The sequence below is a fragment of the Camellia sinensis genome, chromosome 11 (assembly GCF_055761805.1).
Source record: "Camellia sinensis isolate YWXY chromosome 11, ASM5576180v1, whole genome shotgun sequence".
Classification (NCBI taxonomy): domain Eukaryota; kingdom Viridiplantae; phylum Streptophyta; class Magnoliopsida; order Ericales; family Theaceae; genus Camellia; species Camellia sinensis.
The window spans coordinates 38,684,343-38,699,759 of record NC_138971.1 but is presented as its reverse complement, the minus strand read 5'-3'; the positions used below and the strand labels follow the sequence as shown (position 1 = coordinate 38,699,759).

The 15,417-nt window shown below is 29.5% G+C and overlaps 1 protein-coding gene across 1 annotated transcript; it reads right to left on the bottom strand.

Moving 5' to 3' along the window:
* Positions 1 to 8,713: 8,713 nt before the first annotated feature.
* Positions 8,714 to 12,401, bottom strand: LOC114265755 (Cytochrome b561/ferric reductase transmembrane protein family). Its single transcript, XM_028206583.2, has 4 exons — positions 11,910 to 12,401; positions 11,753 to 11,801; positions 9,715 to 9,914; positions 8,714 to 9,416 (listed from the first exon to the last, which is right to left on the bottom strand). The coding sequence occupies exons 1-4, from the start codon at positions 12,069 to 12,071 to the stop codon at positions 9,171 to 9,173; spliced, it is 657 nt and encodes a 218-aa protein (XP_028062384.2). The 5' UTR covers positions 12,072 to 12,401; the 3' UTR covers positions 8,714 to 9,170.
* Between the last annotated feature and the right edge of the window lie 3,016 nt (positions 12,402 to 15,417).

The following is a 15,417-nucleotide window of genomic DNA, read 5'->3' as shown; positions in this document are numbered from 1 at the left end:
CATAATTTGTAGCATTTGTGTTTTTGTTGTTTTATAATGTATTTTGAAGTGCATAAAACTATGTACCCAGAATTCTTGCCTAAAAATTTAACGAGAAAATGAGCATGTTTAAATTTTACTCTCGGATGATGAGACATACGCAAAATGAATCAATAAAAAAAACCACACATTGATTTGGGATAATTTTCAGAACAATAATGTTGAGTAGCTAGCTCTTACCCTTTTGCAGTCAGGACTTGTTTGGTTTGAATTTTTTTTGAAAATTGAGTTTTTTTTTTTTTTTTTTTTGTATTTTTGTTGCTTTCACTAAATTTTTTTAATTTTTAAGCAAATTTTTTAATTTTTAGATAAACTTAATATAAATGCACTTAAAAAAACATGAAAATATTTGTGAAAATAATATTTTAAAAATTCACTAAATATTAAAAATATTAAATATATATATATAAATTTAATACATTTTCATATTCTTGAGTATTTATTTATTTTTTAAATATTTTTTTACGAATATTTTACTTTTTAAGTAGCACATCTAAAAAGTAAAAAAAAAAAAATTCTGAAAATATTAAAAAAATTACTAAAAATTAAAAAAAAAAAAAAAGAACACGAAAACAAAATCTCAATTTTAAAAAAAAAATTGGAATCAAACAATTGTCTTCCATTTTTTGAGTACGGATGTGAATAGTCTAGCATTTGGTTGGCGGATTCTTATCCGGAGATAAAATGGGGAATAAATAATACCTCCCTCCTAGGCTATGAGATTGTTGGGATTAAGACATCCATATTATTTTCATCCGTCTTATGATTAAAAAATAAAGGTTTTATCTTCTCACCTACTTTCGGATTTATTCCTTATATATTCATTAAGAATTATTTTTTTGTTTTGAGAACTTTTTTGTATTAATTATATATTATGATTGTATTTTATAAAAAAATCTCATGATTCATGCTAAATTGGAATTGAAAATGGCCTCTTCTTAAAAAATTAAAAAATCAAAAATCAAAATAAATAAATAAATGAAATTGAGTGAATAACATGTCATTGTGTTGCCAACACACATTAGTCTATAATCATTGAATATTCTCTCTCATACTTTTGTATGATCATCGTCTACTTCAAACTATTGAGACAATTATTCTATGCGAACATGTAAGTGGGAATCAAATGGAAATGATTGAATCGATTTCACAATCAATAATACAATTCTTGGAGATTTTAGTCAACTCTCATCCATTAATTATTATTATTATTATTACAATTACATATACAGTTGTTTTTTCTTAGATTTCAAAGTTTACTATACGAGTGCTTGGTGTAGAAAAAAAATGAAATAAAATAAAGAATTAATTATTTAAAAGTCTTATTTGTGAATTTTTATTTATTTATTATTTGTGGAAGTTGTTGGAGGATAAGTCCCATCCCGACAATTTAACCAGTCTAAAATTTATATTCAAATTGTTTTAAAGGTTAATTATACAAAGACTCTCTTAACTCTCCTTCATCTATGAATTCATATAGATTGATTTCCTCAACTCACTTTTGGAGGTTGTGAAGAGAGTAAAAGTAATACATTGTCAAAATATATGAATTCATAAACTAAGAAAAAGAAAAAAGTGATACTGCTTAATAGTTTAGAATGTTCGGTGTAATTAATCATATATAGCCTTTATGAGAGGATTTGGTAACACACCTCTCGAATGCACAGCAGCATTGATACGTGTCATTTTTTTTTAATTTTAAAATATTATATCTTTTACTTTATACATTTATTTTTAATAAAATTTATATTTTTAAAACTTAGTAGTCGAATGTATCAAACATGATCAATAATAAAAATAAAATTATGTAACTATAATTTGTGGTTTTTGAAGTGAAAATATTGTATGTTACAATAATTTACAATTATGTAATTTTATGATAGTAGTAACATTTTGATGAAATAGTGTTATACTACTATAAAAATACACGTGTATCATTCAGAAATTACAAATTGTTGTAAGACTACCATAAAATTACTTAACATTTGTCACTAAAAATCTTTAATATTTATATATATTAAGGATTCAATATTCAAAGTGCATTCAATATACACCTTTAAGTTGGTGCATACCGTAACATTTCCCTTCTCAAAGCTTTGAAGATATTTTTTTTTATTTTTCTCTTTTCTTCCCGGTATTGCTTGAAACGTTGGTTTTGGCATTTAGGTTGCCAAGCATCCCTAGAAGGAATCAAACCACAAGTTTGGCTTTGGTACATTAGTGAAGTTATTTCATTGTGATTTGACAGTATGTGATTAGCATATTGAGATAGTATTTCCACATATACGATAAGATTGAATATATTTAATCCATCCCAAATTCTGCAATAGAGGGAATCTTGTGCACTGAATTGTCATTTTATAAATTTGATAAACATAGTTTTTAACATGTAAGATGACAAGCAATCTAATTGTAGGGAATAATTATGTAACCATTTAAACAAGCAATAAACACCAAGAATTGTGGAAATAGATTAGTGATTTGCAGACTCCTTTAGCATTAATGGTATGAACACAAAGGAATCACTGAAAGAAAAAGAAAAGAAGGAACATTTGGCTTAACAAAGAAAAAACCACAAAAGAAGAGTTATTTAATGAAGAATCACAAGGAAATGAAATAAAGAAAAGATGCATTACAGTTAGTAAAGCTTTTCTTTTTACCATTTCTTTGTTTTGTTTTTGCATCACTTTTGTTCTTTCCTTTTTCTTTTTCTTTATAACTAATCCTAGTACCACTCCTGTTGCTATCAATCACTCCAGGAATCTACCAAGAAAAATTGCACCTGATTAAACTTTGAATATAACACATAAGAGTTTTAGAAATCAAATTTGTTTATTCAAATAAGTGAAAATTTTGTTACAAAATACATTTGGGACAATTCTTACCGTCGCAAAATAATCGCTAAAAGATTGTCCTCAAAAGTCAAAAATATGATTTTTAGGGACAATTTTAAAAATATCATTAATAAATGCACTTTTAATAACCAAATAATTTGCTCCAAAAAATGTGAATTTTTTTAGACAAAAATTTTGATTCCAAAAGAATAATAATATTAAGGGGCACTTACGGGCCGGTTTTATTAACCCAACTTATTTACTTGATAAATTTATTACTGTAAATTTATACACAAAAAACACTACACCCCCTATGATTTTGGACTATTGCAGATGATCCTGACGTTTGAAAATATGCAAACACCCCCCCCACACGTCACACACATGCACTTTCCTCTCTCCTCTCTCTTTCTTTCTCTCTCTACATAACACATATCACATCATATCACCTCACTTTTTTAATTAAAAAACAAAACAAATCTTATTGAATTTTATTTTAATAAAATACATATAACTTTTAATATATAAATTCAAATTTTATAAAATTAATATTATTCAAAAAAATACCAACAAAGTCATTAAAATAAGACTAATATTTAACATATTTATATTAATAATTCAACAAATATATAAAACTTACATAATTAAAATAATTTGTATGATTTGAAATTAATGTAAATAACAATTATTTAGAATTATTTTTTGAACAGAAAAATATTATTTTTTATTTACTAAAAAAACATAAAGACTAATAACAAAAATATTAATTCAAATTTCACAAAATTAATAATAATAATAATAATAATACACAAATGTTAACTTAAATTCTATAAATAAAAAATAATAATAATACAGATAATAATAATTAAACCATACAAATATTATTTTATATTTTTATTAACTCAAATCATACAATAAAAATAATACAAATTAATACAAAAAAAGTTCACTAAAAATAACCAAAAAAAAAATAGTCACACATAAGAAAATGATCTTTTTTTTATTGAATCATAAGAAAAAAATAACCAATTCTTCATATTTGATTGAATTATGTCTTCTATTTTCTAAAAAAAATAAAAGTAATTTGTTAAAGAAAAGATCATTTTCCTATGATTCTATAAACAAATTGTATAATAAAGTTTAATAAAATATATCAGGTGTTTCCCCTCTAATATTGTTTGCAGAAGGCATTTCAATATTCCTAACAAATTGTATAATAAAGTTTAAAGAAAATTAGACAATAAAATAAAAAAATAAAAAAGACACTATAGAGTGGAAGACAAATTAAACAAATAAATATTTGGTTAAATAAAAAAATAAAACAAATAAGAGATAAAAAATATAATAGAAAAAAAAAATGTATAATAAAGTTTAATAAAATATAATCAAGTGTTTCCCTTCCATTGTTACTTGCAAAAGACATTGCAATATTCCTAATAAATTATATAATAAAGTTTAAAGATAATTAAACAATAAAATCAAAAAATGAAAAAGACACTATAGAGTGGAAGGCAAATTAAACAAATAAATATTTGATTAAATAAAAAAATAAAAAAATAGGAGATAAAAAAAATATAGTTAAAAAATAAACAAAATAAAATAAAATGGAGAGGGAGTACTAATGTTCCAGGATGGTTCCACTTTTTCCTCCAATTTGGATGGAGTATAACATCCATTTCATAACATTGTCTTGTATAGTGAAGGATAGGGTCATTTTGCTCTTTTGGTCAAACCATTTTTGGAGGGAAAACTATCAAATGGACCAATATATTCAAATGGGGTGCGTGCAACCCACTTGTCATTTGTTTGAATGAAAAAAATAACAGTTGCAGATCAGTCCAAAATTATAATAGAGGTGTCTGCATATTTTCAAACCTCAAAGGGGTCATCTGCAACAACCCAAAATAACAGGGGGTTAAGTTAGGGGTGCAACTTGGACGGGTTGGGAGGTTGTCTAAGCCCAGTCCAAGTTGTGCTGAGATATGCCCAGGCCCGCCCAAGCCCAAATTGTAACCTGAGGTTGTTTGCTCAACCCCGCCCCGAGTTAAACCTGAATTGTCCGAATTGTATATATATATATTTTGCAGATACATTATTAAATTATTAAAATTTGACCCTATTTATATTTTTTTATATATATAGAAAATCATTAATACCATCAAAATAAATAATTTATTTATTGTAAGAGAGATGCCGCTATAGTAGTCTTTACAATTTATTAGTGAAAATATTTATAAAAAAAAAGAATAAGATTTTATGTTATTTGTATATATAATATATATTTAATATGATTTAATAATCCAAATTACTTTAATATCATGTAATGGCTAATAATTTATATATGTATATATATAATATTTTTATATATTTATATATGTATAATTCAGGTTTCGAGTTGCTCGGGATTGTTTGATATCTTTGCTTAAACCCGTTCAAATTTAATTCGGATTTATGAATTTTTGTCTAAACCCGTACCGAATTTGAAAATATCTTATCCAAGCCCTAAAAAATTCGGGCTGGGTTCGGGTTGCTCGGGTTGAGCCTGCCCAAGTTGCACCCCTAGGTTAAGTGCTTTTTGCCCTAAATTTATTTATTAATATCCACAAACCTTACTCACATTCCCTAACTTACAATAATTCACCATCATCTTCCACATACACAGAGAGCAAGATAGACTGATAAATTTATCACTGAAAAATAAATTTGAATCAAAACAAAGGCGGTAGTAATATGGTGATTGTGACGGGAGAGTGTAGATCTACAATGATAAAGTGTAGATCGGCGACGGTAGAGTGTCGATCTACAATGATGGTGGAGATAGTTGGTAAACGATGGTGGCATCCAAATAATGACGGTGATGGTGCTGGGTGGACGATGACAACAATGGTAGTGCTGAGTAGATGTCAACAGCAACAACGGGTGGTGGCAAGTGGACAGCAACGGCGATGGTAGTGGTAGTCAAATAGTGGTGTAAAGCTTTTGGAAAAATGGTTGAGAGAGAGAGAGAGAGAAAGAGAAGAAAAGAGAAGATGATAGGTGGACAACGACGACAGTGGTGGTGGTAAATAGATGGCCACGGTGGCAGAGACGGTGGTAGATGGACGGCGACAGTGACAGTGTTAGACAATTAAGGTGTGAAGTTTTTAGAAAAATGGTGGAGAGAGAGAGAGAGAGTAGAAGAGAAAATGAAAGAACTTGATAGGTACGGGTATTGTAGGACTTATTGGAGTATTCAAAAAGTCAATAGGACTTAATGGTTTTTAAGTCTAATTAATGAGACTAGTTGGTAATTATCCCTAATAGTAATCACTAAATGTCCAATTTCCTTACTAAAATTATAATGACACTTTTTGTAACAAAAATATTTCGTTCCAAAAAATATAATTTTATGTCTAAAACTTCAATTTGTTGTAGTGTTTTCTTTTGCTCTAAAACCACCCACTGAGGTTTGAACTTTGAACTTTGAACTTATCTTGCATTTTTTTAATAAGTTCAACTCTTTATTTTTATGTTTTCTCAATGAAGTTATTTATGAAAGAAGAGATGGCAAGCATGCTTCTTACTTCTGAAATAGATTTTTACACTAAGGAGGGAAGGGAAGAAATGCACTTGTTAAGAGGATGAGAAAATGAAGGAAAAGTAAGAGGGAGAAATCTCTCACTGCCCACCAAAACCCGCACAAAATTGAATTGAAGTAAAGGGTGAGAGGTTAGACCAGGGGTTGGCAGGGTGGAAGAGGCATTTTCTTACCGATTGTGATGTATGTGTATGAGTCTTATTGTTGCAAGCGGAACTTCTCTTCCCTTATTCGCTTCTTACTGAATTAAAAATTAAATATATAAAAAAGAAGGAGAAGAAGAAGAGACATACACCCATTATTTTTTATTAAAAAAAATTAATTACATTGTTACCTCTAAAATTTGGCTATTAATAAAGAAAGATTGTATGACCATAAAATGAGATGATATCCATGTTTCTTTTTCTTTCGTTCTTCCCACAATTCATTTCATATGAATGTTGTTTCCCCTTCTCTTCTTTTCCCTTCATATTTTCTCTCCATTCATTTGGGATTAGCTTCTTCTTTTTTTTTTTCATTTTTTTTTTTTAAAAAAAAGACATGTAAAAAAGTAGAGATAATAAATTGACTTTATATGTTGACTTTTTGGTTATTTTTATGTTCCCAAACATTTAGTTGTCCAAAGTGTTATTGTTGTATTTTTAGCGACGAAATTAAACATTTCGTGATTAATTAGTATCCTTTTGGGGTCAAAATTTCTGTCTAAAGAAGTAAAAAATTTCGCACCAAATTGTTTGTCCCTAAAAGTGAATTTATTAGCGACATTTTTTAAATTTTATAGCTAATTTTTTTTTTAAGACAACTTTTTAACAACAACTCTCGCGACAACAGAAATTGGTCTCTTAATATTTTTTACAACAAATTTTTTTATTTTTGGGGACCAAAGTTTAGTCCTACCTTTTGACGACTCTTGCGACAACAAGATTTAGTTCCCTAATTTGTTTGCAACAAAATTTTTATTTTTGAAGATAAAAAAAAATTAATCTTTAAAACTTTTATAGGTCAGATTGTCAAAGTGAGACCGGTCAAAGGCCATACAAAGCCAACAACACACTCTAATCTACTATATGGACCCGGAAGGATCCTCTCCCAAGCTGAGTAGCTAGTGGTTAAGCATTAATCCTTTCCCATGTTTGAAACTGAGCAACGAGGAAAAAGAGCTGACATGAGAAACTATTGAAATGGTGCTGCATAATCTGTAGGATTTGTGCTTTTGTTATTGCATAATAATGTATTTTGAAGTCCTTATTCAACACTTCTGTTTTCATGTTTTTTAAGTAATCATGTGAATAATATAAATCTTGGAGATTTTAGTCAGCTCTCCTTTAAAAACATTTACTAATTTATTTTTAATTACGGTAAGTGGGTTAGAATCTCTCTTTTGTTTCTTTAGTAAATAGTGAATTGAAACATCATCAAAGCTCTTTTTGTTTTGGCATAAATTTGTTTTTTTATGTTTTCACGATAGAAAATAAAAATCAATTGAAATGTTTTCATAATCAACAAAAAAAAAAAAAAAAAAAGAGTTTATTTCGGGGAAAAAAAAAAGTAGTCAATTTTTTAAATAAATCTCACCACTATCATCACCCTACCGCCACCATACCACCATCAACAAACCACCACCACTGCCATGACACCACCACCACCGTACACCACCACCACAACTACCACTACCAAACTAACTAGCATATTAGTTTTGAGGTCGAACAAAACACAATATAAAAATTTCTATAGAAGATATTTTTCGAAAAATGTATTATGTAAAAAATATTTTTCATTGAAACAGATAAAACAGTGCAAGAGTCCATAAAGATAACATAACCTAACAAAACCACTGGGGCTATAAACAAGTCTAGCCGACCAAACCAAGCTTACACTACATAAAATTAAGGTTTTAGAAACCAAAATTTAGAGACAAAATTAACTTGATTATGTTAATGAGGTGATTTCAAACTTGAAAATAAACAAATCAAACTTAAATTAATTTTCATATTAAGAGAATACCAAAAAAATTATGATAAGCAAAACATTAAAACAATGTTTATTTTTATTTTTTTATTTTATTTTACTTTTATTTATAATGAAAAAAAAAACACTTTATTAATGAAACCAATAACCCAGATACATCAATCAATAGAGAAAAAGAAGCACAAACGGGCAACGGTTCCAAAAGGAGAAAAGAAGAAGAGCACAATGCTTATATTTATTAATAAGTTTCATCAATCAAATATGCAAAAACGCAAAAACACACAAACACCAAACATTAGCCTGAAAGAGTAAATTAATAAAAAAATAATTGTTAGTATTGAACAAGTTTTATACAAACCAAACTCAAGCTATTAATGAATAAATAAATTCATTTACACAAACAAAGGAAAGTTCAATCGTACAAAACATTTTTCACATAACAAATAGACACAAGGGTGAGGCCCACCTATCCCAAACAATGATAGTTAGCCCGAAAAATTATGACTCAAATGGCTCAAAACACTCAAAACGAAGTCGTTTTGGATGTAAAATGACGTCGTTTTGGCACATTCGAACCACAAAAAATTTGGACCACCAAACATTTTCCCCACCTACCCCACTGTGTCTATTTTACGATTCATTCTGTGAAAATATTTTGTATAGCTAGCAAGTACAGTTCCAACATTAATCGAAGTATTCTTCAAGCTAAAGTTGTATCTTATATATATATATATATATATATATTAATTAGGTTAGACATAATGACCAAGAGCTATGGAAAGATCGACAGTGATGCCAAAGAAGAGGATAAAGAGTCCAATGAAGTTGATTAAACTAAACTTGCTGGTCAATGGTTCGATTTGCATTAAACCAGTCTCGGCAGTACAAATTGCCATGTATAACAGTGCCCTTCCTCCGCTTATGTGCCACGGCATTGCCATCTCCCTTGTAAATGGTCTAGCTTTCGGAAACATAAACAACGCGAACCCAAACAACCACTGCAAAAATAAAAATCACATAATTATTAGTAGAATGGATATAATTTAGTTGAATTATCACTTAATACCAAGTTTACCCTCACTCTCATAAGTAAAACTTGAGTGTAACAATGATATCACGTCATTATGAACATTTAGTATCACCTACCACAACTTTTACCTTATCCGTACTACTCCCACAACCCATCACCACCAAGTCCAGATGTGATCGCAATGGCGAAAGGGTGAAAACTAGAGAGAATTGAATAAATAAATAAAGATAAGTAATTTTGGGGGGAGGGGGGTTGTTGTTTGTTACCTGCAAGCCAAAGAAGCAAAAAGTGATCATGCCAATCCAAGAGTGCAAGCTATGCATATGACTTATATGTTGCATATTATGAAACTTGAAAGCTGTATAGATTCCAACAATCCCAAGCACAATTGCTATTAGGTGGAAAAGCATGTGACAGAACTTCTGCACTTCCCTCGATGCTCTTATTGTCTTGTACGCCATTGCCGCTGCTCGCATCACCATGTTGTACGTGTACCAACAACAATCAATGCATTCATTAAGTGTTTTGTTCAAATTCCCAAGGAAAATGAAGCTTAGAAATTTGACGAGTGTATATAGAAATTCTAACAAACATATTTTTTAGTTTATATTTTTAATTTTTTTTAAATATTTTGTTCAAACTAAATGCATTTGTAGTTTATGTTTTTTTAAAAATAAACAAAAAATAGTTTATAAACAAAATTTAAGCATAAATAAAAAACGTAAACGTTACCGAACCCTACCTAAATAATTTCATTTTTTTTTTTTTTCGAACATCGACCTTATTCCCAACTACACCCCTGCTTCTTTGGACCCCCATCCCTACTACCTCCTTCGAGCAAGGATCTCCTGTCTCCAAATATTCATGTCCCCCTGTCTCAAATCACTCACAATCATTGGATCATATGAGAATTTCAAGATTTGAGGCTCTTAAGACATATCCAATAGTTGTGAGTGATTTAGGATAAGGGGATAAAGATATTTAGGGATAGAGGATCCTGAGGCACCTCCTTCCTTTGACAACCCCTTTCCCAACCTTCCCCTCAGGTAACCCTCTTTACTACCCTCCCCACATTTCCTCACCACCTCTCTCGACCAGTAGTCCAATCTTTCCAGCCTCCCTACCCTTTCTAGCCCCTTTTCATCCTCTTCTACCATCCTCCAACCACAACCCCATCCAACAACTACAAGCCCTCCCCTTGCTACCCCACATCCTCAACCTACACTAAACTCGCCCATTTGTGAAACCCTAGCCACGATGGGTGCTAGAGGCCATCTAGGGAAACGAAGATGGAGAAGGAGGCTGAGGGTTATAAAAAGGGGTTTAAAGGTGGCAAAAGAGGGTGAGGGAGCATGGGGAATGCCAAGGGAGAGTAAAGAAGGGCTTGAGAAGGGTGGAGAGCATGACCAGAGTTGGTGATAGACGATATGGAACTGATAGAGAGGAGCTGGGGAGAGTAATCGGAACTAGGGATGGGAGGAGGAGCTAGGTGGTGATTTGGGAGTTTAGGAAATGGAAATAAAGTTGGATTTCAATGAAAAGATTAAATTATAATTAAAAAAAAGGGCAAATTACAAACACCCCCTCGAGGTTTGGTGAAAATACAGATTTTCCCCTGAGGTTTGAGAAATTACATCCTACCCCCCGAGGTTTATATTTTCATAACAAATTGCCCCCTGAGGTTTTTATTTTCATATAGATTCCCCCTAATTTTTCTTAATTTGTTATGAAAATTTGACTCTCAGGGGGTAATTTGTAATTTCTCAAACCTCAGGGGGGAATCTATATTTTTACCAAAGCTCGAGAGGGTGTTTGTAATTTGCCCTAAAAAACATGGAGTGGGGGTTTCAAGGAAAAAATGGGCTCTTTGTAGCACTCTGTAAGAACAAAATACATTTTTAATCCTTCAATTTCACCAAATTGTCACTTTCTTTCACGTTTTAACTGTAATGATAATCTTTAGATTTCAACTTGTGTTTCAAAGTGGTTATCTACCATTTAAAATTTAGCTAGAAAGCATTCACATGATAACCATGTCAGCACATTTTAGAGCCGTTATAAGAAAAAATTATAATGCGTGGCACCAATATTAAGGACGTTGGAATTGTAAGGGTAAAAATATAGTAATTTAAAATGGTGATCTGAAACAAAAGTTCACCTTTGAAGACTCATTGTTGCAATTGAAAAGTGGTGGATCAAAATGAAATTCAAGTGAAACATGCACGGTAAAAAATGAAACTTGCCCTAATTTAAACTATAAGAAAAAGTAAGCAAAAAAATCAAAAAATGGATATAAACTTGTACCTTCACCAGCAAAGAAGATAAATCCAAAGAACATGAGAAATGGGTGAAGCTGCACACAAAATTTTTGACATGAACAACTAGTACATATAGAAATATATAATTCATGTTTCTTGCAAAACCCTAACAAGATGATTATTTAAAGAGTTGATTATCTTACATTGAAAACACGTTCTGGGTGGCTAGAATCAAGATCGAAGCCGGTGCGATAATGCAGCAACCAAACAAGCAGGAGAATAAGAGCTGTTATACCAAACAAGTGTGCTACCACAGTGATACGAGAGGCTGGTGTTAGATATCGGCTTTGATTGTATCCATCCATGGCAAGTTGGAGGCAAACCCTAGCTTTGTTTTGAGTTCAGTGAATGGAAGAGAAAGATGGGGTGATGAAATGTTTTTTGAATGCTTTTGTTTTTTAAAATCAGTTTGTGTTCAAATGGGTTTTTATAGATGTCTCTAAAAAGCTTGAAAGAGAGCTATACCTTTGTTTCTGTTCTTGGGATTGCTTGAAATGCTGGTTTTGGTATTTAAATTGGCAGACTTTTGAGCTTTGGCAAGCCTCACAAGAAGGAATCAAGCCAGCTATAGCTCTAATTACCAAGGGATCAATATTCTGGTGTGGTTATTCGGTACTTTCGGAACATCACGTGATAGTGGCTACGTGGTGTTTTCAAATATTAATATAGCGAAAAAATTATCTAAAGAATAATTCTGGCTCAACTTTATTAAGTAGTTAAAAGATATATTCTCACAATATCATGTAACATTATTTATGTAGTATTCGTACCCAACGATAAATCGCAACCCACACTAAATGATTTATCGTTTATCTCCTAATTATCCAACAAATGTAAATCAACAGTGCTTCTATACTCTTGAATAATTACCTAAAGGAATGACCTACTAGTGTGTTATGCGACTCCTCATTTGTTAGGAGCACCACATGGATAAATGTCTCATGATACTATAAGAGTACCTAATAATTGTTTCTTAATCTAAGTGTGACAAACATATATAGGGTGGGTATTGGCATAGTGGTAAGATTATTCTATTGTGACTTGAGGACTTTGATCCTCTCCATTCCATATATATAATAGATTTTCATTACATATCTAATGGTTATTAAATATAAATGCAAATTTATAATTAATTTAAATTAGAAAAGATCATTATACTCACTATTAGATAACAATCCGTGACTTAAACATCATGGATTTAAAACACAAAAATAATCCCTCTGCATGTAGAGATAAGGCTAAGTACATAGCTTATCTGCATATAGGCATAAAATTATATACATCTAACTCTTTCCAGACTCTGCAGTGGTGAGAAACCCGTATACTGAATTGGAATTTACAAGCTTAAAAAAATTAGTTTTTAACGCTGCAGAGGACATTATGAGTGACAAGCAATCTAATTTTTTGATCAATATGTAACGAGTTGAAGAAGCAAGTAAAACCAAAATAATGGAAATAGATTAGTGATTTTCAAACTCCTTTAGCATCAATGGTAGGAACACACAGGAATCACTCAAAGAAGATGAAAAGAAGGAACACTAGGATTAACAATTAAACCCAAAAATAAAAAGTAAAAAATTAAATTAAATAAATAATCAATTGATGAAGAACCACAAGGGAATGAAGTAAAGAAAAGACACACTACAGTTACAAGTAAAGCTTTTTCTTTTTTATTTCTTGTTTTATTTTTTGCATCACCCTTTTTTATCTTTCTTTTTTATTTTAATCTTTTTTGTTTCTTTTCTTCTTTCATTTTTTTTTTTTTTTGGTTGTGAATTTATTATAAGAAAAGTAATCCTAGTACTCCTGTTGCTTTCAATTACTACTGGAATGTGCCAAGAAAAGTTGCGCCAAATTACACTTTTATTTTGCTCAGAACCATTCTGGGGGTTTGAAATTTGAACTTTGAACTTTGAACATTTACACTTTTGTTGCAAGTCCAATCTTTTTTTATTCTAAGTTTCGGCTATTTATTTTTGTGTGTTCACATTGAAATTATTTACAAAAAAAATTATGACAAATATGCTTCCCAGATGGACTTTTACACCATGTTTGGTATGAAGGAAAAATAAATATAAAAAAATGAAAAAAAAGGGGGACAAATTTGTAAACATGCTGAAGGGTAAAAGTGCAATAAAGTATGCTATTAAAAGAATTTCAAAAAATTTGGGATAAATTATAAATAAAACAAAAATAAGAATTAACTGTTTAAACAAGATTTTATGATAATTTGAAAGAAAGTGTTACTAGAAATTTTTCCTAAATCGTTGTGTCATCTATTTTAGAGCTCTACTTAATATATATATTTGATATCTACTTAATATATATATATATATATTGATTGACACTGTTGTATCTTGATCAAAGTCCGACTAATCCTTACGAGTGCACATATATTTACTAACATATAATATATTAATTTTTTAATAAGATACATATTATTTACATTTAATATTTTTTTTCCTTTTACTGTGCATAAGTAAAAAATTAAATATAAATTTATGAGTTGTACATTAATTACTTCCACTCCCCACCCAAACACATTTAGTCGTTAATCAATATATTTTTTAATTTGTTTTTTGAAAATATAATAATAAATAATTTGGTTTATTATTTTTCTCTCCCCCAACCCATACATTCAATATTTTTGCCTTTAAAATGTATAAATAATATGTGCAATTTACTAAAATAAAATAAAAAGTACAAAATTTTATAAAATGTGTTCATGCTATTTAAAAATTAAAAATATTATTTAAAGAGCTCAATTAAATGAAATTTTAAAATTAATCCCTTTGTTTGGTTGTTATTTTTCAAACTCAATCTTTTGAAAATTTTAGAATACTTGTTTGGTTATTCAGAAAACTAAACACACTTTTCAAAATAATTGCAAATTCAAGTTTCCCTCCAATTTAAGGAGAGAGGCAATTTTTTTTTAAAAAATTGTCACATCAAAAAATACTCTTATCTTAGTGTTATATATATATATATATATATATATATGTACATGCTATAGATGTATGAAAATATAATTTGGTATGTAGTCATTTATGGGTACATATCCTACTATTAAATGTGTGACTTTATCATAAAATTTGCACTCATTTCAACCACAGAAACATAATTTTTTTACAAATTGGCATTAAAAAAAAATTGTAACTAACTTGCAAACTTTTGCAACATGAAGTACAAAAAATTTGGACATTTTGTTATGTTAATTTCAAACGAGGTTACACATGTTTGTGTTAATGCTACGATATTGTGTGATAAAATAATTTGTTTGTATAACATTTATGAAAATTTAATTCTATGTAATAATTTTTTTAATGCCAATTTGGGAAAAAAAATTACTTTTTTTGTAGTTGAAATGAGTGGAAATTTTATGATAAAATCACACAGTTAATGGTAAGATGTGTACCCATAAATGACTACATACCAAATTATATTTTCATATATATATATATATATATATATATATAATTAAGATGAGAGTATTTTTTAATGTGACAAATTTGTTTCTTCAAAATTGTCTCTCTCTTTAAATTGGAGGGAAACTTGGAATTGCAATGATGCATTTTTTTAAAAACCAAACAAAAATCATTTTTCAACGTAGAGTTTTCAAATCACTTTTTGAAAAAATAATTCAAAAAAATT

What these genes read in the sequence shown, in the direction of transcription:
- LOC114265755 (XM_028206583.2), bottom strand. Translation starts at nt 12,071, where the DNA reads ATGGATGGATACAATCAAAGCCGATATCTAACACCAGCCTCTCGTATC. An exon ending in ACCCAGAACGTGTTTTCAAT is followed by an intron (nt 11,802 to 11,909) that starts GTAAGATAATCA and finishes TTTTGTGTGCAG; the next exon opens with CTTCACCCATTTCTCATGTT. An exon ending in TTTGCTTCTTTGGCTTGCAG is followed by an intron (nt 9,417 to 9,714) that starts GTAACAAACAAC and finishes TTATTTTTGCAG; the next exon opens with TGGTTGTTTGGGTTCGCGTT.